The following is a 23,309-nucleotide window of genomic DNA, read 5'->3' as shown; positions in this document are numbered from 1 at the left end:
TTGGTGGCCAGGATTACACGTTGGGCCACTTGACACAAGCTATTAGTGTAACTAGTAGAATGTGGGTTTCCTTTTTTAGGGGCACTAACTACATGTCTACAATTTGATAGCCATCCAAAGGCAACACTTGAAGACATGGCATCTTTGTATTACAGCATCCTTATGCCACGTGCTTTCTAGTAGTCCAGATTTGCATTATCTGTGGAAAGATACAGTACCTTTAAAAGTGAAGTTTTAGGTACATTACAAAATGTGATTTCAAAGAGCTCAATAGAAAGAAAATATCTGTTGAGTGTAATTTTAGCCAATTTCCCCCTAAACTTGACAACATCCCAGGCCCATTTAAAGACATGAACAAACCCTCTAAAGAGGTTAGTAGTGAACCAGATACAAGTCTAATCCAGCTCTCTGACAAAGATAAAAACCTACCCGCTTATTTATTTGGTCTGTTTCTATCAATCCGTCTATTGATTTTCTTCTGCTTATTTGGGATTGGGTCGCAGGGTCAGCAACTTTTAAGCAAAGCCCAGACTTCATTCTCCACAACCATTTCATGCATCCAGCTCTTCCCGGAATCCCACGACGTTCCAAGATCAGCCAGGAGACAGTCTCCCGAGCATCCAATACAAATGGATGTCAATTTAACGATATATTTATTTTGCAGAATTGAATTTCCTGGCAATTGTATTGGTTACTTTATTTAGCTTCACGAGAGTATTATGTAGAGTACAGTATTGCACTTCTTTACTGCTTTTGATTTAATTAGGACTGTGCAAGGGGGGGAAATCCTATTATGATGGTACAAGCACTGAGCTGTAAGTCATCTTCAGCTGATTAAATGTAAAGGTGTGCTTAAACTTGATCCTTGTCATTTCACCATTAACCATTCAGACATTTACCTAATTGGCACATAGTTGTACAGTGGATAGAAGAAGTCTACACACCACTGTTGAAATGCATTTGTTCCCCCTGCAAATAAATGCTCTGACTGACTAGACTGTATTTGTATTTAGCATTTAGTTATGTTTTCAGTAGTTGATAGAATGAACAAAAATGTAGATTTTACTCAAACGTTGTCTTGTGAATAGCAAAATCAGAGAAACTGCTCATTTTGCAGTGGTCTCGCAGCAGCAATGCTTACAGAACCGCACACCAACGGACTACTTTCATTGGGCAAGACTAAAGAACAAGAGCGTGACATCTGCGTAATGACGACATAACTGCGTCAGGCAATGGTTTTCCGGTTGTTGCGTTTAGTGATTTCCATATAGAAAGTCTCCACTAGTTTGAATGATTCGGTGGATTAATTTGACACAATTTTCACCTTCGTCATTAAAATTGTTTTAGGATTCTAAATTACTTTTAAGATTATTAAAACAATAACTAATACGAGAACGACGAAACGGGTCAATTTAACATAATTCAGATGAAATGCAGGCTGGTCATAATTTGTACAATATCCTTTTATTTACGAATAATCATACAAGGGATAGGATTATTAATTCAGTCGTGGAATATGGAGCATCAGCTGTACTTAAAAAATGTTTACACACATTTTAAAACTTCATTTCGTTTTCGTCACTTAGAATTACGATTTAACAAAGTGTCCGCGAAGCCATCTTGTTCCGAGTGATGGCGACTGGTGCGTCCGACTCTGCGCATGCGCGAAGATTGGGCTCGTTTCCCATACGGACAGAGAGGAGGACGTCCTGTCGGCACCGCCGGGGATGAGGGGCAACCAGGTACATTGAAGAACCCGCTTAAACCTCGTCGAAACCCCACGCCGTGTCTTGCAATGGACTTTCTCCTCAGTGGCGTGGCGGCGTGCGGAGCGTGTTTAGTGACAAACCCGCTGGAAGTGGTCAAGACTCGCATGCAGCTCCAAGGAGAGCTTAAAAGTCGAGGCACCTATCAGATTTATTACCGTAATGTCTTCCACGCTTTCTATACCATCGCGAAAGTGGACGGACTGGCCGGACTACAGAAAGGCCTCGTACCCGGACTGTGGTATCAGTTTTTTATGAACGGGGTCCGACTCGGCTCGTACGCGATAATCGAGTCCTCTGGCTACATCCACACGGAGGGAAGAGTCAGTGCACCGAAGACCATCATAGCTGGAGCTGCGGCCGGGGTGGTCGGAGCTGTGATGGGCAGTCCGGTATATTTGGTCAGTAAGTAGCCCGTCTCGATCCTCTTAAAAACATCATGTGTACTATTTATTTATTATTTACAAGGTTTTGTCATGTTCATTGTTTCAAGTTAGCAGCAGTAGTCACTTGCCACATGGAAGTGCCCGGGCACATTTGATTTCAAACATGAAATAGTCTTTTGGTGTCCAAGAAGTATGTCGAATAAATAAATGTCTTTTTTTTTTCTTTCTTTTTGCTATCATGGTTTCACTGTTGTCTCACCTGTGGTCTCACCGACAGGTAAAGACTCATTTGCAGAGTCAGTCTACTGCCTCCATTGCTGTGGGACACCAGTACAAACACCAGGTAGCATATTAATACATATTAACTGTATGTTAATTCAGTGATTCCCACCTGCTGTGCTGCAGCACATTGGTGCAATGTTGCATCACAAATATCTCCCTAGCACACCACCAAAGAAAAATGCCACAACGAGTGTATTATAGCCAGACAGAATGATATGTTTGCCTCAATTTAATCAACAAAATTACATTCTGGGTCTGTTTAGTCAAACACAAAACAACCATTCTGTTGTATGAATGGCAACAAATGATACACAGCTGAATTGTAGTTCAAAGAGCTTTACTGTTACTACAGTAAAGCTCTTTGAACTACAATTTGCCAGGCTTTGCCTGTTGACAGTATCTCTGCCATAGGTAGATGAACATTATTTGTAGTTTTAATAATAGTTCACCTGATGATCACTCATGCCACACTAATTTGCCACATTAATTATCCAATAGTGAGCAAAGGTTTTGATTTACCTTAAGTTTCAGCAAATTGTACAAACAAACTCAAGTAGTAGTTATTTATTATTACTTCTAAGAGTAAATACAGTGCGCTAGGTCTGTTCAGCTATCTATGCCGGCGACATGTAAGATCAATAAAGGTTGGGAATCTCTAGATTATTAATGTGTCTTAATGTTACTGTTCCTGCTCCAAAAGGGAATGTCTCATGCCCTGGTGGCAATCTATAAGGAACACGGCATTCAAGGACTGTGGAGGGGCGCGAGCGCTGCCATACCGAGGGTCAGCGTGGGGTCAGCGTCTCAACTGTCCACCTTCTCTGCTGTCAAAGAGCTGCTGGTTGATCTTCAGGTTCGAACACATGACTGTCAACATCTTGTAAAGGCTCCACGTGCGTTTATACATAATAATAAACCACTCTGAGGCCAGTTTGGGCATTTTCAAATGTAAAGATATAACCAAGTGTGTACGATTGTGAGTGTTATAGGCTTGAACAGTAATCATTTACAGTCAATAGACGGTTCACTGGAAGCAGTTATTGTAACGTGGACAAAGCTGCAGGCAGTGTAACCTTCTGGAACAGAAATGTGACACCTTTCAGTGCCCCCCCACGACCCCCCCAGGCTCAAAACACAGAGCTTATGTAACTGCAGCGGCAGACTTTCCGGGGCGTAAATTTAACTGCTGTTATAAAAAAAAAAATGCCTGCAAAATACAAGCACCAAAGATTTCATAAAAGCCGTTACGCCACTTCCCCTTTTTCCCTCTCATGAGCTGGTTTAACTAGTCAGATCTGTCTTCCTCCTCATCATCGTCATCATCCTCACAAAACACACCTTTTCTTTTAAGTTAATTGATCACAATGCTTTTTTTTTTTAATAGCACACACACTTGTCTCATGTCAAATAGTTGCTGCAAGTTTCCACCTCCTGTCCAAACATAAACAGTGGAAGACAGGGAACCCATGTCTGTGTATGGAAGTGAGTGATCATAGATACTAATAATAGAACTATTCACTACGCCAGTTGGGTTGCATAGCAAATGCCTACATCACAGGTGTCAAACTCAAGGTCCGCGGGCTTGACCTGGCCCTCCAAGTTCCTTTATGTTGTCCATGGACGCTTGACACATTTTTCCCTCAAACTACAACCATTATTAGCAAAACACCCCTAAGTAAAAATGCTAGCCATAGTGTTGTTTTTGTATCACCATAATGACTCATTGTTCAAGCAATTAGTGTTTTTGTGTGTATCTTTCATTTCATAAAAAGAGAAACTACAGTATGTATGTTGTACTTTTCTGAAAAGAAAGGATTTATTCAATTGTTCCATTTTCAGTGTCATTAAATGTGATCCAGTTTTTGCACAAAGCACAAGCAGCTTTTTTCTCTCATTTTATTCTACCCAAAACAATGACCTTAAAACCAAGGTACGCACAAAGCCAAGTTTACTGTTGCACTCCTAGTGATAAAGTGATAATACTCATTTTAACCCAAACTATGATGTTTCACTCATTGGAAACAAATTGAACACCTTTGGGCTACATAGTTCAGGGCTGGCTTGTTTTCCTAGACTCCGTGGGAACCTTTTTTTTTGTGTGTGTGTTCCTCCTAAGGTGTTTCCAAAGGACAGCTGGTTGGTGGCCCTGAGTGCCGGTATGATCAGCAGCGTGGCGGTGGTGCTGGCGATGACGCCATTCGACGTGGTGAGCACGAGGCTCTACAACCAGTCTGTGGATCAGAGGGGCAAGGTGAGGTCGCTGGCTGAATGTGTGAACTCTCAGGGCAAAATGAATGCATTCATGACAGAAGAGGAGCTTGTGTTTGTGCGTTGGCTGCCTTCACTTGCATGTAAACAGCAGTGTTGCCAAGGAATAGGACTACACATATCAGTTGCAATGTGACAAGTTGGCCACCATTTTAGGAAAATGTAGGATTTTTAATTTTAATTTTTATTTTGTATTTAATTTAATTTTTTTTTAAATTTATTTATTTATTTATTTATTTATTATTATTTTTTATTTTTTACCTACACATGCCATCTTAGGGATTTTTTATTATTATTATTATTTTTTACAAATCATGGAATGAGCACTTCAAATGCCTCTAAAATCTTTCATAACAAATACATAAAAATAAAAATAAAAACACCCAGACTGCTCTTCTGGGTATTTTAATTTGAGCTTGTCTTATTCTATTTAGAGGTGGGTTTTGTTTAAACATATTTTCTATAGGTGACATAACACAAAAAATATTCCCCGAAAAAGCTTTTTTTTTTCCAACACAAAAAAATTAATTTCTCCGCAACGAATCATCCGATTTTCAAAATTGCCCTATGTAACTGACAAGTTATCAAATTGAATACAATTTAAATTTGTAACAAGAAAAGCAGTACATTTTCATATCTTCAAAGCATCAAAACTAATTATTCCTTTTTCGTCCTTTTAGGGCCTGCTTTATAAAGGGTTTACTGACTGCCTTTCAAAAACACTGAAAACGGAGGGACTAACGGGACTCTACAAAGGTTTGGGAGCCTCTTATTTCCGGATTGGTCCTCACACCATCCTTTCTTTGTTCTTTTGGGATGAACTGCGCAAATTGTACGAGCCGTTCAGATAACGCCAGGAAGTTGACAATGGTGAGTCATTAAGATACAAGCCACGGGTTCCGAGGAATTCTCATTAAATGAGTTTGTGTTATGAGGTTAAAGGAAAACCAGGGGTTGTTTTCTTTTTCTCATAAGGAGCTAGGGTAATATTTAAGAAAGAACACAATAGTGTAAAGGAGGAAAGGGAAGTAATAAAAAATAAAAAGTTGCACACTGCATGTACAATGCTCAGCATCTCACCGCATCGAATATGGCTCGTGACTGTTCAAATTCAATGGATGGAAATAATATTGGCGCGCTACCTCCAACATCATCATTCCATGCCATCCTATTCAAGATCTGCCAGAGAGAGAGAGTTCTGCTGGTTCCAGCCATGACAGCATCTAATGCTAAAGCTAATCAATGATTACTTCTGAATTTTTGTGACATCGTTAATTATAGCACAATATGGATTAACTGAGTGAACTTATGAATTGGCATCATTTTTTTTTCTTCATTTCGGTGTTCTGTATTACCAGAAAGAAAAAAAACACTCCTCAAATGTTCTTTACATCTACATGGTGAACTGAAGTTGCCTTAAACAGAATTGCTTTGATGAGTGAATTTTGTGTCGTATTATCAAAGTGTCAAGAATTTTTTTTTTTTTAAACCGTGAAATACGAAACTAATCATAACAAAAGCTTGGCCGATGACATTTTCTATATCTGACGCCAGTGAATGTCAGTATTTTTATTTGTCGATAGTACTATACTTTTTTTGTGCTCTGGAACCTTTTTATTGTACTGTACAATTTCCATAAGTAATCAACATCTGTGTAGATTGATTAAAAACACATCCTTCCAGACGTCACTGGATAATGAAACATTCAGGAAATTCCTGATAGGTGGAATTTGTTGTGCCATTGCTTTATCTAATTTTGTGTTAATGCAAAATTTGGTTACGCTCAGTATGTTATATGATGTAATTTACAAATATTTGCAGATAATATTTCTAATCTTTAAAAAAAACAATCATTTTACTTAACATTTAAAAAAAGTCCTTGCCAGTTTGAAAATAATTATTACACTTATTATTATGGATAATGGTTAACTTGACTAAAATATTTATAAAATGGTTGAATATGTCGGTGAAACACTGGAGTTGATTTGGTGTAAATGTTTGAATGGTTTGCTCCATATGACTGTCATAGTGTAGCACTTTTCAAGTTTTCTTCAGTCTAACTGTATTTATATAGCCTGTTACATGCAAAATGTCCACTGAATGTGATGCAAATCACTGTGTTGATTTGGGCAACTATTGCGTGTCTACAAGGGATAAGAAATGCCAATAAATCATGTTTGGACTTACATACTCTCAACAACTTTTTTTCCCCCCACCTCCTCCTGTAATTTTTTTGGGCAAATGACTCTATTTTTTTTAAAGTGTAGCTTTGTTACAAAATGTGCATTTTCTATTCCCCCAAAAATTATATCAAGATCAATGATTGTGCAATAGATTAGAAATAGCAGCTCATAATGAAAATCTGTAATAGTTTGTTAATTATTCAGAACTCAAAATTGAACTTTTCATGTCATTACCTTGCTTGCAATTGTTGCTGCCAAACTGGAAGACATCATTGCTGAGATAACTTATGCAGGTGCATAAGATCCAAGGAGGGCTATTAAACCACTATAAGCCAACACAAATGAAATTCCTGCCAAGTAAACATATGGACAAGGAGATGTGATGCCATTGTTAAAAAATGTCTGGTTAGTATCGTAATAAGTTCATATTGCCACTAGTGTTTTGACTTAAATGATTAAATTTCAACCATTGTACGAAATGTTCCTCAGTTAATATTTGAAAACAAACAGTTCTAAATGATAACTGCAGATGTATTGTACTTAAGGACAAGTGAACCGTGCTTAAAAATTGTACGGTACTGTATTAGAAATGAAATATAAAGCCACTGTATGATTGGGCAATTTGAACATTTAACTAGTGTGTGGCTTACCACTAGGGGGAGCCAATGTACATAACAGAAGCACTGCTTTAGGCAACAATTACTTTGCTTTCAAGATGCTTCGACATATATAATTTGTCACAATCTTGGCGTGTTGACTGAAGTGGTTTGTTTGCATTCCTCTCTTATGTTATTGCATACTTTGCATTTCTGCTCACCTTTAACTGTGTCTCCCTGATAATGCAGGATGGGCAAAAGAATCATTGTTGTCTCCACGGTCAAGAAAAGCCCTGTAGTGAAAAAGTATGCAAAACAGGAAATGATGTGCTATCTAGACACTGCCAACTCATAGCAGCAGCTTTTAGAACATGAACAAACCTGTGACAAGGTGTAACCGCTTTTTTGTTGTTGCATTGACTATTAACAGTATGTATGACTGCAGGGTACAAGCAAATACTAGTTCTGCGCACTTTTGCTGCCCAAATAGTCACACAGCCAAAATTCAAAAACTGCTACAATAATGGAAAAACGAGCTGTATTAACAATTCTACATTTACAAAGACAATGTTGCTCAGACATTTAAAAATGCCTATTACTGTGGTGGTGGTTTTCAGTGGTACATCATACTTCCAATTGTTTCTGTTATTTGTATGACATTTTCCAACTATATTGAAGTTAATTCCACAGAATAAAAGTACCAGTTTAATGTATTTCCTGGCAGAAATATATTCTGAATATGCATATTAAAATATGACCAGTGTCCCAAAGATGTATTTATACGTTTTTAATGTTGTTGTTTTTTAAAGCTTTGATGCAGCCTCTGAACTGCCGAGAATGGTTGAAGCAATGGTAGATCTTACAAAAACGGCCAGCAGGTGGCAGCATAGTATAAGAGATCAACCAGGGCCATGTTGCAAACAAGCTGTTTTCCCCCACAGTTTAAAAGAGATTTGTGAATAATGATGAAACTTAGCTATATTCTAATGCTAATTGCTGCAAAATAAAAACAGAAATATACTCTCTTTTTTTATTATTTTTATACCTGAACCTTGGTAGGTTCCATGTTTTTTATAGCAATAGAACAAAAGGGGGAATAGCTTAACATAATGAATAGAGCTGCACAGACAGCATTTAAACGCCCCTCCTCTTCCCTCCTGCAAGTATGAAACTATTTGAGCATACTTGGCAGTTGAGCAAGCCCCTATAAGGCGGCCAAATGTGTTGACAGTAAGCCTCACCGTGCAAGTCAAAGTTGATCAAAAAAAGCTCCACATACCATTTCTCCGGCATGAAATGGGTGACTAGGAAGTCTTTGACGGGAGAGGTGGACATGTTGAGTGTGCTGCATGCAAAGCTAAGCCACATCTCCGAAGGTTTCCCAAAATGTACTGCCCCCCCTGCATGGGAGGAAGCTGCCCCTTTTTGTGGATGTCTTCTCTTGCTATACTTGATTTCTCAATGTAATAATCAATTCAAAACGGCATATTGATAATAAAAAAAAAAATAATAATAATAATAATAATTAAAAAAAAAAAAAATATATATATATATATATATATATATACATACATAAATACATTTGTATTTAATTTTTGAAAACTGCCAAAATTACAAATAAATAAATGACTAAATAAATAAATAAATGACTAACAGTGAAAATAAAAATGAATATAAAAAATATAATTCAAAAAATAAATACAAATGTGTGTGTGTTTATATATATATATATATATATATATATATATATATATATATATATATATATATATATATAGTTTGCCTTTTTATTTTCTATTTCTAGTCATAAATTTAGTCGAGTTTAACAAAACCTATGAAGAAAGTTAGCATTACTTTTAGGGTCCGCCAAACCTTTGTAGTATACACAGTATGCTTAAAAATTGTCACGTATGTAGTGCCTCATTGGCTGATTTTTTTATTTTATTTTATTTTTGTAAGTGGGTGGGAGAGCACGTTTGTTACACCAACTATCTGAATTAAGGGTACGTTCAGATGGTATTGTACACTTCAATAAACGCCTCCCTCAATTTCCTCCTTTACCCCCTCTCTACCTTCCATAAACAAAAACACCCTCTGTCGAAACCAACCATGGCTCCGATTTTTCTCTTCCCGTCCAAACCTCCCAAAGACAGTTGAAGCATTCTCATCTGCTAGCCACCGTTCACTGTAATCATAACAATTTAAGACAAATTGAAAGCCAACTTCTCTCACCTCCCGGTGCACTCTTGAAAGTCTGATGACTCAATAGCAAGAGCATTCCTAAGCTGTGATTTCGTCACTTCTTTATCATGAGATCGGGCATACCTCAGAAATTGTGTGCCACTGATTAAGCAAGGAGCAGCCCACCCCCAAACGTCATCCACCTTTACAAACACTAGGCCGGGGAACAGAAATGAAAAGGCAAACTTATTTATTTATTTTTTTTTTTACAGCTCTATTCGTTATGTTTTTATTTTTGAATGCATTCATTTTACCGTTATCTTAATGTGTGTTGTCATTTTAATCATCTACAGACCTCATTCTGGGTCAGTGGTTGCAAATCCAAATAATAGTATTCATACAACAAGAAACTGGATTTCCATATCCCAAATAATCCAACTAAATGAATACTCTTGTCGTTGCCAACAACAATTTGGATTGCTGTCTAACGAGCTGAAAACAGGACGAATATGCATAATCTAATTACAGAAGTTAGAGCCTAGAATAAAAGGCTAGTCTGTTTAATGCTATATGAACGGTATGAGATTTGCAGAACACTATCATTGTACCAATGAAGAAACAATGGCAAGTGCGGTCTATTGTGAGACAGGCATGACATTCAGGAAGAATTTGATGACATAAATGCATAATGTTGTAGAATTTGAAGTAAAAGAGAATTCCATTTTCTGCCAGGCCATCACAACTACTTACTATTTAATCAAATTCATTTATTAAACAGAAGGTGACCTGCCTCTTTAGTGCATGAATAATGGAAAATCTGCACCGATATATAAAGTTATTTTTTCACATTTAACCCCTCAAGCTAAATGGTTGAATACATTTTGAGTCACTATTCTCATTGGTAAGATCCTGACCAACTTGAAACCATCTTTCATTGAACAGAAAGCAAATAAGTTATCGGAAGCATCATTTCATTTCATTAACTATACAATTATCTACTATTTAATTTATATTCATGAATTAGGTAACTCAATCCCCGTTGGAAGAAAATGATCGATGGATGAATTTTCTGCCACATTGAAAAGAAAAAAAACATCTAAGAAAAAAAGCATGAAGTAACCACGTTAGTATCGGTATCGGATCAATACTCAGCCTTATTTCCAGGCCATTTTACAATCTAGAACTATGAATTAGGAATTAGAAAATTGCCATTCCTTCTATGTGATTTTAAGGAAAAATGCTATATTACTTACGTCTTTGTTTAAAGTTATCCGTCATTTTTTAGGGAACGTTTTATATATCAAAAGTATTGGAATTGGTGACTGTCTACTCAAGAGTTGAGTACTCCTACTGAAAAAAAGTCTTTATTGACCGTTGTCAGATTTACTAAATATCAGGTTCTGAGCCAAATCCTGAATTTCTGCTCTCTACTGTTCTCATACCAACAATAGTGCGAATCATAAACATGAATTTAAAAAAAAAAATGGCAAAGGTAGTGAACTTTAAATGACCAAAGTTTTGGTTTGACCACATTTTTTGTTTACATCCAGAGTATGAGCAAGCTTTACATGTGGGGAACTCAAGACTGCAAATTGACTTTAAAAAAAAAAAAGAAAAGAAAAGAAAGGTAGTTCCCCAGGCTGTGGCTTCCCAGAAGACCAACCATGTTTTGGTATGTTTCCTGCATCATTCCAACCCATATAAATTTCCATTTTGTCACAAATGAGACGAGCCCCATCAACATGAAAGTGTAGCCTGTGTGGTTCAACCCCCCCCCCCACACACACACACACACACACCCCCCAAGGGCTTGTTATTTAATGTTTTACCCGCAGTCGATGTCAATGACATACTTCTCGCAACACTTCAGAGTGTCCAAAGTCCAACATGTGCCGTGAATCTGATTTGTGAATTGATGGAATTGAAGATATTGAAGATACTTGAATATGATATGACGAAATGGCATCACAATGAATGTACCTGAACTTCCTCAATCTATTAATGTTTTACAGGCCAAGTGTCAACAAAACAGGGACCGTCTCACTAGGATTGAGTCACATTTTCTTTTTCCGCCTATCCCAGATTGTGTTTGTTTATGGTATCTGCTTGTCACTGCACCTCCCACACCCTCACATCACTCAGAGTGAACACACAAGTACGCATGCTTTCACCCTGCTAGGGTCAGTGTCTTCAAAAGAAAAGGAAAAGGAGGAAGGGAGCCGCCTAAACATCCTGAACGGGAATTCTCAGCCTTTTTTTCTTTCTTTCTTTCAACAGGCAGCAGTTTTACTTTTGTTAAAATGTGCACCGGGACGTGTTCGCGTTGCCTTGCTGTGTCTTTGTACCCATTAGCGCTCATCTCCATCATTTGTAACATCGTCTTGTTCTTTCCTGATGGGGACATCAAATATGCCAAAGATGGGCATATTACCGAGGAGGTGAAATATATGGGAGGACTCATCGGCGGGGGAGTAATGGTAAGTTGTCTCCAAACGTGCTCCTGAAGGGTGTGACGGAGCCGCTGCTGCACATTCTTTTGTTTTTGTGAACCCTTGAGAGAAAAATGCTACCTAACATGAAGGTTTTCAACATGCGCGTACATTTGATATTGCACACTTACAAAATCCAACACTGCACACGAGTTTCATGAACATTTTGTTATTGTGACATTTCCGTGAGTCGTTAATGAAGTTTATGTAATGACATTTAACTCATTCATTGCCATTGACGGCTATAGACGTCAAAAATTCATTTGAACTTTTTCTATTAGTTTGACATTTTCCCCCTCACTTTTGTTAACACGAGTATGAAAACCTAGATTTTTTCATTGTATTAGAACAGATATAAAAAAATTGTGATTAATCGTGAGTTAACTAGTGAAATCATGCGATTAATTACGATTTAAAATTGTAATCGCCTGGCGCTCCTAATTTTTAACAATCTTTTCTTAAAAATAAAAAAAAAGAAAGAAAAAAGATTCTTAAAAATTAAACACTTTTTTTTGTTTTGTTTTTTAAAGAAAAGATGATTAATTATTAGGAGCATCAGGCAATTTTTTTTTTTTAATCGTAATTAATCACATGACTTCACTAGTTAACTCACGATTAATCACAAGTTTTATATCTGTTCTAAATGTACCCCCCAAAAAATCTAGGTTTTCATTCTCTTGTTAACAAAAATGGGGGGAAAAAAGTTAAACTAATAGAAATAGTTCAAATGATTTTTTAAAAAGTCTATAGCTGTCAATGGCAGTGAATGAGTTCATATCAATCCGTTTCAGGTGTTGTTACCAGCACTTTATATCCACCTGACTGGGAAACAAGGATGCTGTGGAAATCGCTGTGGGGTGAGTGAGTCTGTTTATTAAATTAAGACTATTCACTGTATTTGACTATTGACCTGTTGCCATGAAAATTCTGTCATGTATAAAGAATGGCAGTGAATGAGTTAAATATCTATAATATTTCATATGAATTCTTACTCAATTGAATCTCTCTAAAGTTGATCTGCGCCAATACTTTTGCTACCAAAAAAAAAGTGGTTTGCTTGTGACTTTAAGAGTAAAAACGGATGTTATCTCATCACTCAGCAATCGAAACAACAATGTCAGGATGAGGACAAAATGTTTAGCCCACCTCAAACTCCATTAGGACATGTTCCTAAACTTTGCTTATCTTTCCACTTCCTCAGATGTTCTTATCAATCGCATTTGCCGCAGTGGGTGTGGCCGGCGCCCTGTACAGTATGAGTGTGGCCGCACTGGGTTTGAAGAACGGCCCCCTTTGTAAAGTCATCTTGATATGGACCACACCTTTCACAGACAGGTAACACTTTGATCAGGTTTATTTGATGGGTGGCATAAACATGATCATTTATCTCTAGCTGCTTCTTTTGGAACAGTCCCGTTGACATACTGTAAGTAAGACAAGTTAGCAGGACAGGCAAATCTACAAAATGAAGGTTTTGTTGAGGGATGGTGCACGGGTCAAGAAATAATTGTATGTAAGGTGTGAATACACATTTCTTTTTAACCATTTCCACAAAAAGAGTGGAGAGTCAAGAAGGTCAATTTATTTGCCAAGGATGAGAAACGATCTCTAAACAGCAGAGGGCGTTTACTGTCGCCATCTAGTGGCTGACAATGGAATCACATTCAAATTAAATACTACAGATTTAAAAAAAAAAATAAAAATTCAAATTAAATCACGAAATTGGGGAGCACTGACTGCACTGAAAAATGCCTCCTAAATACTGAATTATGATATGAGTTGGACACCATGCGCAGTGAGACATGAGTTATTTGGTGTGGCTATGGAATAGATTAGCAGTACCAGATAGTAGACTGACTAAACAAATATTTAACTAGTTACTCATGGTTAAGACAGGTAGAAAAAGTATTTGATAAGGTTGGTCTCCAATATAGAAATAAATCAATATGTCATGTCAGCCAAATTAAATCAATACTTGGGGACTCAGGAAGTGCTAGTTATATAAAGCATAATTAATCATTAAGTCAGTCTGGAGTTTTAGATTACTCCTTCTTTTTTTCCCCGTTCTGCTCAATTGCTCATATCAGTTTTGTATTCTAGCATCGAGTAAGCTGGTGTGTAGCACGATGAAACAAGATAAACAAAATACCCGGAACCATGAGGCAGACATGCTAATCAAGCTCATTTGTTCCCAGTGACCCGAGTTACCTGACTGACGACACCTGGTGGGTGAAATGCACGGAGCCCAAAAACATTGTGCAGTTCAACATTGGCCTGTTTGGCACCCTGCTGGCCTGCAGCTGCGTGCAAGCGGTTCTGTGTGCCATCCAGATGATCAATGGCCTCTTCGGCTGCTTGTGCGGAACATGCACCAACAAAACCGTCATCTGAATCCTGGAATTTAACACTGCCAGCTGCTTTTACAACCTATACATTGGTAGTCCAAATTATTGTGTAATTTCTTTTGCTTTGCAACTGCACTGCGAAAAAAAAAAAATCTGAACTGCCAGCGACCCCTGCTGGCAAGCGGCTGTATCACATGCTCTTGAAAAAACAAATTGAAAAAAATTGAATAATTATTCACATTGTCTTATGTAAAAGTACGGAAGCGTATTGTATTTACTTAAAAAAATATATCCTGTTTTTCTGACAAATTTTTGGGGGGAGCCTTTTTTTTCTGTTTTATTGAATAGTTTTATAATAGTAGAATAGAATAGTTTTTATTGAACAGTTTTTTAAAAGTTTTTTTCAGTTTTAAAAAAATAATAATTTACCGTTTTTGTGTCATTTTTCCCTGTTTTATAAAATAATTATTTTTCTGAATATTTTTTTCTTGTTTTTCCTGAATATTTTTTTTAAAGGGGTTTTCCCTCAGAGATTAGAGAACTAACCACAATACAGTAGACACATTCATCCCTTTATTGAGAGCCAGTAAGTAAACATGACCATCTTATTGCATATCGAGGTATGCGAGAAAGTGTCCGCTTCCGCTATTAGCGAGTCTGCAACAAGTCACTTGGAGTTCAGAGGTAAAAAAAATAAAAAATAATTACTCAGAAAAACAGAACACCAGCTATATTTTTCGGAATCATTTTTTTCCATGTTTTTCTGGATATTTTTTTCAGCCTGTTTTTCAAAAATATTTTTTGACAGAAAAAAATATTCAGAAAAACAGAAAATAAAAATAAAATACTCAAAAAAATTAGTCAAAAAAAAAGTTTGTTTTTTTTTCCAAGTGAATGCAATACGCTTCCGTATAAAAGTTCACTAAGTGTCTTGCTGAATATCCTCTAATCATAAAGTTAGGCATATTTGGCTTTGGGCTGAAATGTCAGGTTGAACCTAAAATGCACTACAATCTTCACAGGAAGCTGAATATCGCAAAATTTTGGGGAATAGTGTATAAATCAAGTATATGTCGCACATTCATTATTAGAATGTTAAATACATGCTAGACACACAGCATTGTTTACCATAACTGCAACATGCTTTACAGTAAAAATCAGTTTAAGATGCTCAAATAAACACAGGAAGTAAGCTGCTTTAGTGAAAACTTTTAATACAGATATTATACTACAACATCAAGATAGTTAAATATACCAATATGTTCAATTGTTGGCATTTTCTTAATAAAACATTTCTATTAACAGAGATATGACTGAATTTTTTCTTTTTTTTTTACCATGTTGAATTTTTTATTTAACCAAATACATTTTTCATTCATTCATTGTTTGTTGCAAAACAGTGGAACGACCCGTTACATGGTGTGAAAATGGAGTGATCAATTGCAATCAAAATCAGAAGGCAAACAATGAGTTGTAACAATCGAGTGTGTTTTAGTTCAAGTTTAGTTAATTAATTTGGTTTGTAAAAACAGACCCTGCTATTTAAACAAGACACCAGTCAGTTACTTTGGAACTACTGTACTCAGTCAAAAAAAGCATAAAATTGAAAAACTAGGAAATAAATAATTTCTAAAAACATGAGTGATTAATTCAATTTCGGAATACTATAAGTTAGATAAACTCATGGAGTGGCACTATTCTTAACCCTTAATTCTTAATGTGCATGCATACATTAGATGCTTTGAAAGGCATGTACAAAATACTGTATATTTTTGTGCATTTGACAACATTGAGGTAGGCAAAAATTTAGCGCGGACAAGACCACATAGAAAAGCTGTCTCGGAAATATTGGCAGTAGAACCTCTAACAGTTGTTAGCTCTAAAAACCCATTAACATCATCATTTCAAAAATACAAACACAATGTGTAAGTTGAAAAGAACTCCATCAAGAAAGAACAAACATGATTCTTCACATGAGGTCTTGAGGCCCGAATACATCCTGACTGCTGCTCCTTGCAATTCAGCTATCAAACTGCTTCATCATGACCTTGCGGCTGACCTCATAGCCCAAGAAAAGTGCTCCGTTAGCAGGAAAGGTGCGGACCATGGTGGGAGTGAGACCAGAGTAGAGCGCTCGAATACCTACAAGCAAGAAATTAAACAAAAACAACTGAGATGATTTCAACTCGTTCAGACAAAATGAAAGATTTACTACCTTCTGTTCGTGCGATGGTCATAAAGGTTTTGAAAAATCCGCCCTGCTTGCTCGTCATGGACATGACCTGGATCCGAGACTTGACACAGTCCATGGGATAGACCACCAGCCACAGGCACGCCCCTCCGAAACCCCCGCTGAATACAATCGGAGCCACGCCTACGCAAAAAGTTAAGACGCAAACACATTGATAATCATCAGACGATGACATCCCAGAATGCATTGCGGCGGCGGCGGCACGCTCACCTATGTCATCTTTTCCGCACTTCATGTAGTCTGCAAAGGCACTGCGGCAAAGCTCGTAGGCGCCAAAGAAGCAGAAGTAGCCGGGGACCTCTCTGGCGATGGTGGTGGTCAGGCCCTGGAAGAAACCCTGTGGGCCTTCGTTCTTCATGATGGATTTGACCACGGACCACACCGAGCTGCAGAGGGAGCACACAGGGATCAGAATGGAATCGTGAGACAGTCGCGATTGGATTCTGCTTTTTGGGTCTGCGATTCAATTCGGAATTGATTTTTGATTTAAAACGATTTGATTGGCAATGATTTCTGCTATCTATAGATGTGCAAAGAATCATCTTGATCTACTCTCGACAAATGAAAGTATCTTTCCACATAACCACAACTGCTACTCTATGTAGCTAAGCTAGCTATAAATGTGATCGCTTTTATAGTATATAATATTCTTTCCTCCTTCAGCAGACAGTTAGGCAGACATCAAACAGTCCCTCAAAGAGTCCAATGTTGCTGGTATCAAGCAGTTTGTTACACTCGAATTGAGGTTAAATGGTTAAAAGGTAAACCCAAACACGCAAAACAAAGAAAATAGCTTGTTTCCCGAACGTAGCTAGCTCAAGGCTAACGCACAAAGGAAAGCGCCCTTGACTCGCTAACGCTAATTAGCGCTCCACTCGCGTCACTTTTATCACACAAAAGAACGGCTATTCATACAAAAACGCGGCAGGAATGTATACAGAGAAGCATCTTAACATTACTCAGACCTATACTCTTCCTAAAAAAAAACAACTTGTATTAGCATAACTTGACCCAAACTTCTTTCTTCTATTCTCTAATGCGGTTACAACACTGCCCCTAAGTGGCCAAATGCTGTACAACATGAACAGCGCTCCAAATAAAAGGTGCACACAACAAATGGCAATACAACAGAAAATAAATCAATAAAATTGATTTTATGACCCCTAATATTGAGTTCATTCAGCCGTTATTGTTTTGTGTCTTGTCTTACATACAAGCCATTCTTGTTCTCACTCGTCATCCGAACTGGAAGACTTTTTAAAACCACTTACTTTTGACTCCTGGCAATCTTGCCCGACGCCTCCATTTCATACATGGCTTGCAGACGACACTTGACAAGCTCGGTAGGGCAAAGGACCAGCGAAGAAAAGATGGACGCCACCGAGCCGGCGCACGCTTTCTGCATGTCACTAGCGAGCACACAGATCTCCCTTTTTTGTGTTCTCACAACTACGGGCCGAAGCGTTTATTGTTGAGGTCGCCCTACCTCAACACGGCATCACTGTGCAGTCCCGCCGTGAAGCGGATGACCTGCTGGCAGAAGCCGTAGCTCATGAAGAGCACCGAGTTCTCAGCGATGTTCGCCATGAGAGCCGGCGAGGTTCCCTGGTAGAGACCCCGGAGACCGACTTGTTTGTACGTCGTCGTGATGCAGTGGATGAAGCCCCTGTAGAGTGTGGGAAAGGTCTGCATCTTGACCTTTGCGGTGTCCAGAGGTTGTCCACTGAAGACACATGCAGCACCACCTGGGAGGAGACAACGTGGTCCAAGGAGGCAAGATTTGGACATCTTCTATCTTTATGGACTATTTCCTCCTGGCTGACAAGATGTCTGCGGACATTCTTAGTCATCCATTTTGCAAATGCTATTCTGCAAATGTTCTTGTTTGGTGAAGCTAAAAAGGCCCAGGCTTATTTTTGAGTTTGTTTGTACCTTTGTCCCTTAGGCATGGTGTGTTACTTTTAAGTCATTCACTGCCATAAATTCATTTAAAAAATTTTTTTTAAAAAAGATTATTAAAAATTAGGTGCGAGAGGCGATTCATTTTTTAAATTGTAATTAATCACATGACTTCAATAGTTAACTCACGATTAATCACGAATTCTATATGTTCTAAAAATTCTAGATTTTCATACTCTTGTTAACAAAGTTGGAAAAAAAAAGTTAAACTAATAGAAATAGTTCAAATGAATTTTGGACGTTTGTAGCCGTCAATGGCAGTGAATGAGTTAAAAATTAGGGGCAAGCGGCGATTAAATTTTTTAGATTGTAATTAATCACATGACTTCACTAGTTAATTTGCGATTAATCAAAAATTTCATCTACAAAACTAAATGTACAATAAAAAAAAAATCTAGGTTTTCAACAAAAGTGGAAAAAAAAATGTAACTAATAGAAATAGATCAAATTAATTGTTTACGTTTATAGCCGTCAACGGCAGTGAATTATTTTTATTTTTTTTAAAGAAAGAAACTATTATTAAAAATTCGGGGCGTCAGGTGATTAAAGTTTTTAATCGTAATTAACCGCATGACTTCACGAGTTAACTCGCGATTAATCACAAATTTCATGTACAAAACTAAATGTACAGTAAAAAAAAAATCTAAGTTTTCAACAAAAATGGAAAAAAAATGTTGTTGTTTAAAACAGAACGGTCAGGAACACACAGAACAATAATGGATAATGTACTGTACTGCACTGTGTGATTTGTTTTTATAATTTGAAGGGGGGGGGGGTCAGGTTACCTATAGCTCCAGCAGAGAGGTCGATGATGGCTTGAACCGCAGCATGAGGTGCCATCGTGTTCTAAATGGTCAGAAGAGATTTCTCTTTCTGTTCAGGCACCTGACAACCGACAGGATGGAAGCATCTCATTAAAATGTGGAAAGAGTCAACTTTTTTTCTTTCTTTTTTTTTTTTTTTCTTTTTCTTTTTACAGCTATACTTCTAACATAAACTGAAAATTTACCATCTCAAGAAATTACTATACTACGTAATAAATCTAAATTATATTGAAATATAATCAATTCAATAGGAATTGGTCTTGAAATTTAAGATGCAAGTTTAGTTTTATGGTTATTACAATAATGTTTTCATCTCAACAGTCCCAAGGTAATCTGTTGTATTTGCAATTGTTCTACTGATTGTCAAACAGGCACACAATTTATTCACTAAGGCCTTTTTGAGTCATTGTTTTATTAATTGCGTGACTTCACTAGTTAACTCACGATTAATCGCAAATTTTATATCTGTTCTAAATGTACAATAAAAAATTCTAGGTTTTCATACTCTTGTTAACAAAAGTAGAGAAAAATGTGAAGCTAATAGAAATAGTATTAATATTGAATTTTTGATATCAATGGCAGTGAATTAGTTCATTACGATTAAAAATTGTAATCACATTTTTAATACAATTTTTTTATCGCATCATTATTTCTTATTTTAATTAATTTTTTTTATATTGTAATTAATCGCATGACTTCAATAGTTAACTCGCGATTAATCACAAATTTTATATCTGTTTAAAATGTACAATAAAAAAATCGAGGTTTTCATACTCTTAACAAAAGTGGGAAAAAAATGTTTAACTACAAGAAATAGTTTACATTAATTTTGACATCTATAGCCGTCAGTGGCAGTGAATGAGTTAATAATTACTTTATGTTGTTATGTTCATATTTATTTATTGGTGAATTTAAAATGGGTCTTCCGCCCATGCACAGCATTATACAAGTACATAGAAATAAAATATGTATATAAAGTGTTTTTTTGTGTGTGTGTGTGTGTTTTTTTGCTTATGACGTATGACGTTTTTATTTGAATAGCACATTTCTTATACACAAGGCAACTCAATGTGCTTAGATGTCTTTTGTTATCAAATACCGTCCCAAATTGAGCATAACCCCCCGTTACATCGTCGTTTATTTTCCCCCGTTTTTATTTTTATTTATTTATTTTTATTTATTTTTTAAATAACCATTGCTTTAAAATCCTTGCTTTAGATCTTTGCTATTAAACGGCAAAAGTAGCATACCTTGCACTTCTGTGAAACAGCGCATGCGCAGTAAGAACAGTTTGGGCAAAAAATAAAAATGTTACTCCTAAAATAAAAAATAAAGCCATTCATTTGCAAAACTGCTATTAAAAAAAAGTTATTTCGAGATCCTTCCTAAGAAATGTCAGTAGTATGTACTTTTGTTGCCATGTTAAAGTTACAACCTATGAAGGTTACCGGCAGATGGGGGTGATGACTCGACCCTGCGCATTTTTAAACTTATTCAAATAAAGAAGCTTACTAGATGTACTACTTTGCATCGTAATAGCTTCAATGAAATAATACGTACTTTTCTCATGTTTTAAATAAAGTGTTCTTTAGTAGGCCTTAATTAGCGATCCAACTCGAGGAACAGTGGACATTTTCTGCGATTACACTGCAACGAAATTACTTTAAATAGCGCTGTGGTAATCAATAAAATATAGACAACATAAAATATATACAGTACCTACCTTGGTGAGAGTGAGCGCTTTACTCCGCGTGACCTCAGTGGTGAAATGCGGCTCACCCGGCAACTTGCTAAGTGGAGCTAACGTAGAGCGTGCTATGGTACACTAGCAAAGCACGCATGATTATCTCAAATGTTATCTCTTCTGCAGCATCTTCCCCTCCACAGTGTGGCGTCAATTGATGGATGAATGGGCGATGATAACGGCGCTGCTGATCAGAATAACAATAGATGATTTTGCAGCACATCTTTGTAGACAGGCTTTCAAGAGGTCCCTCTCTGCTCCGCTTGCAGGTACAAAAGTCTTTCCCCGTCCACTCTTGAGCCGTTCTCGATTATAATGGACTTAGCTTGGACAGCCGTTCGGGTTTGGTGACATGGTCTTAGAAAAAACAAAAAGGCTGCGGGCTTTATTCATTTTGTTCACAGTTTTTTTTTTTTTAACGAACAGCGTGAGGGATCTTCATTACGTGGAATTCATGGATTTTAAAACTTCCGGTTTGTTGACTCGTCAGGTGGTACAAATTGTTAGCACGCCCTCTGCTGTTTATTTTGTGAAACGTCGGACAGTCACAGTTTGTCAAGTATGGTGACAACTACCGGTACTAATTTTGTACTTAGTACAAGCAGATACTTGCATATAAAGAAAATTCTGATAAATATAGAGGTAATAATTCAGTTCTGGACCAAAGCATTGCAATAAATACATAGAAATGAACGTCCTTGTCTGTCTTTATTGCATATTTTGGGATCTGAATTTCATACTCCTAAATTGCCACCTTGTTAAACTAAATTACAATGAAACGGAATTATATTAACACACACACACACCATAACAAGCCTATTTTGACCAGGCAAGGAGTACAAAGTACAGATACAGTATCTGTTTTGAAAGGCAGCGAGTAAATACAAACTAGTCACGGGGGGCGGTTTACTCACAAACATACATCTAAAGTATCTACAAAAGTAATTACCAAGTGTTGTTGCTATTAAAACTTCAGAAAGAAAATCTGTCAAATGCAGTATGATTTGTACAATTTGTCCACTGTGGTTTGCTTTCGTTGTCTGTCTGTTACAGCGCAAGGATAGGAGCAAAGTTCAACTGTACACATTTCCCATAAAATGTGCAAACACAGCATTCAGCTGCAATGATCAAGAGTACAACAAGGGCCACAATACAAATAAAGTAGAGTCGTGTTCCTGCGTGGGGGTCAATGTGCAGGTGTCATGTCACTAAAAATATTGATGTGGCAGATGGATTTCTTAATGGTGTGTACACAACAGTTGTATTGACCTCTTTATGGTTTCATCTACTTGAAAGTTGGAAGGTGACTTTTAACAAAGCATCTGAAGTCACCGTATGGCTGCACGGGCAACAAAAGTGCTTAGTTAGCAATTATTAATTTGATGAAGTAGTCGTAGTTATGATTTAGCAATTATTGCATGTAGGGCTGATTAATTCATTCACCTCCATTGACGGCTATAGTTGTCAAAAATATTTCTATTAGTTAAACTTTTTTTTTTTCAATTTTGTTAACAAGAGTATGAAAACCTAGGGGGGGGGGGGGGGGAAATCTTGTACATTTAGAACAGATATCAAATTTGTGATTAATCATGAGTTAACTAGTGAAGTCATGCGATTAATTACAATTACAAAATGCAATCGCCTGACGCCCCTAATTTGTAATATTTTCTTTTTCTTTTTTTAACCATGTCAGGTGATTAAAATTTTTAATTGTAATTAATCGCATGACTTCACTAGTTAACTCACGATTAATCACATTTTTATAAATGTACAATCAAAATGTACAATAAAAATTTTCCCTAGGTTTTCATACTCTTGTTAACAAAAGCGGAAAAAAAAAAGTTAAACTAATAGAAACAGTTCAAATGAATTTTTGCCGTCTATAGCCGTCAATGGCAGTGAATGAGTTAATAAACATAATTATTCAATTATTTCAAACCTTAATATATTTTCGCCTACCATAGTTGAACTTTAAATAAAATAAAAAATTCTGGAAATAAATTAGTAACAAATACAGGTAAAATAATAATTATAC

The 23,309-nt window shown here is 36.8% G+C and overlaps 3 protein-coding genes across 3 annotated transcripts; 2 read left to right on the top strand and 1 right to left on the bottom strand.

Moving 5' to 3' along the window:
• Positions 1-1,654: 1,654 nt before the first annotated feature.
• On the top strand, positions 1,655-6,888 carry slc25a35 (solute carrier family 25 member 35). Its single transcript, XM_077547549.1, has 5 exons — positions 1,655-2,167; positions 2,430-2,495; positions 3,135-3,287; positions 4,551-4,685; positions 5,383-6,888. The coding sequence occupies exons 1-5, from the start codon at positions 1,661-1,663 to the stop codon at positions 5,551-5,553; spliced, it is 1,032 nt and encodes a 343-aa protein (XP_077403675.1). The 5' UTR covers positions 1,655-1,660; the 3' UTR covers positions 5,554-6,888.
• Positions 6,889-11,499: 4,611 nt separating this feature from the next.
• Positions 11,500-15,802, top strand: tm4sf21a (transmembrane 4 L six family member 21a). Its single transcript, XM_077546577.1, has 4 exons — positions 11,500-12,139; positions 12,943-13,008; positions 13,353-13,486; positions 14,347-15,802. The coding sequence occupies exons 1-4, from the start codon at positions 11,963-11,965 to the stop codon at positions 14,540-14,542; spliced, it is 573 nt and encodes a 190-aa protein (XP_077402703.1). The 5' UTR covers positions 11,500-11,962; the 3' UTR covers positions 14,543-15,802.
• On the bottom strand, positions 15,690-21,715 carry slc25a15b (solute carrier family 25 member 15b). The gene is made up of 7 exons (XM_077546576.1): positions 21,254-21,715; positions 19,492-19,591; positions 18,234-18,492; positions 18,019-18,156; positions 16,958-17,133; positions 16,712-16,870; positions 15,690-16,638 (listed from the first exon to the last, which is right to left on the bottom strand). Exons 2-7 carry the CDS (start codon positions 19,544-19,546, stop codon positions 16,517-16,519), a joined length of 909 nt encoding a protein of 302 aa, XP_077402702.1. The 5' UTR covers positions 19,547-19,591; positions 21,254-21,715; the 3' UTR covers positions 15,690-16,516.
• Positions 21,716-23,309: the final 1,594 nt, after the last annotated feature.

Source organism: Vanacampus margaritifer, chromosome 16, assembly GCF_051991255.1.
Source record: "Vanacampus margaritifer isolate UIUO_Vmar chromosome 16, RoL_Vmar_1.0, whole genome shotgun sequence".
NCBI classification, from domain to species: Eukaryota; Metazoa; Chordata; class Actinopteri; order Syngnathiformes; family Syngnathidae; genus Vanacampus; species Vanacampus margaritifer.
This window is presented reverse-complemented; position numbering and strand designations above follow the sequence as displayed.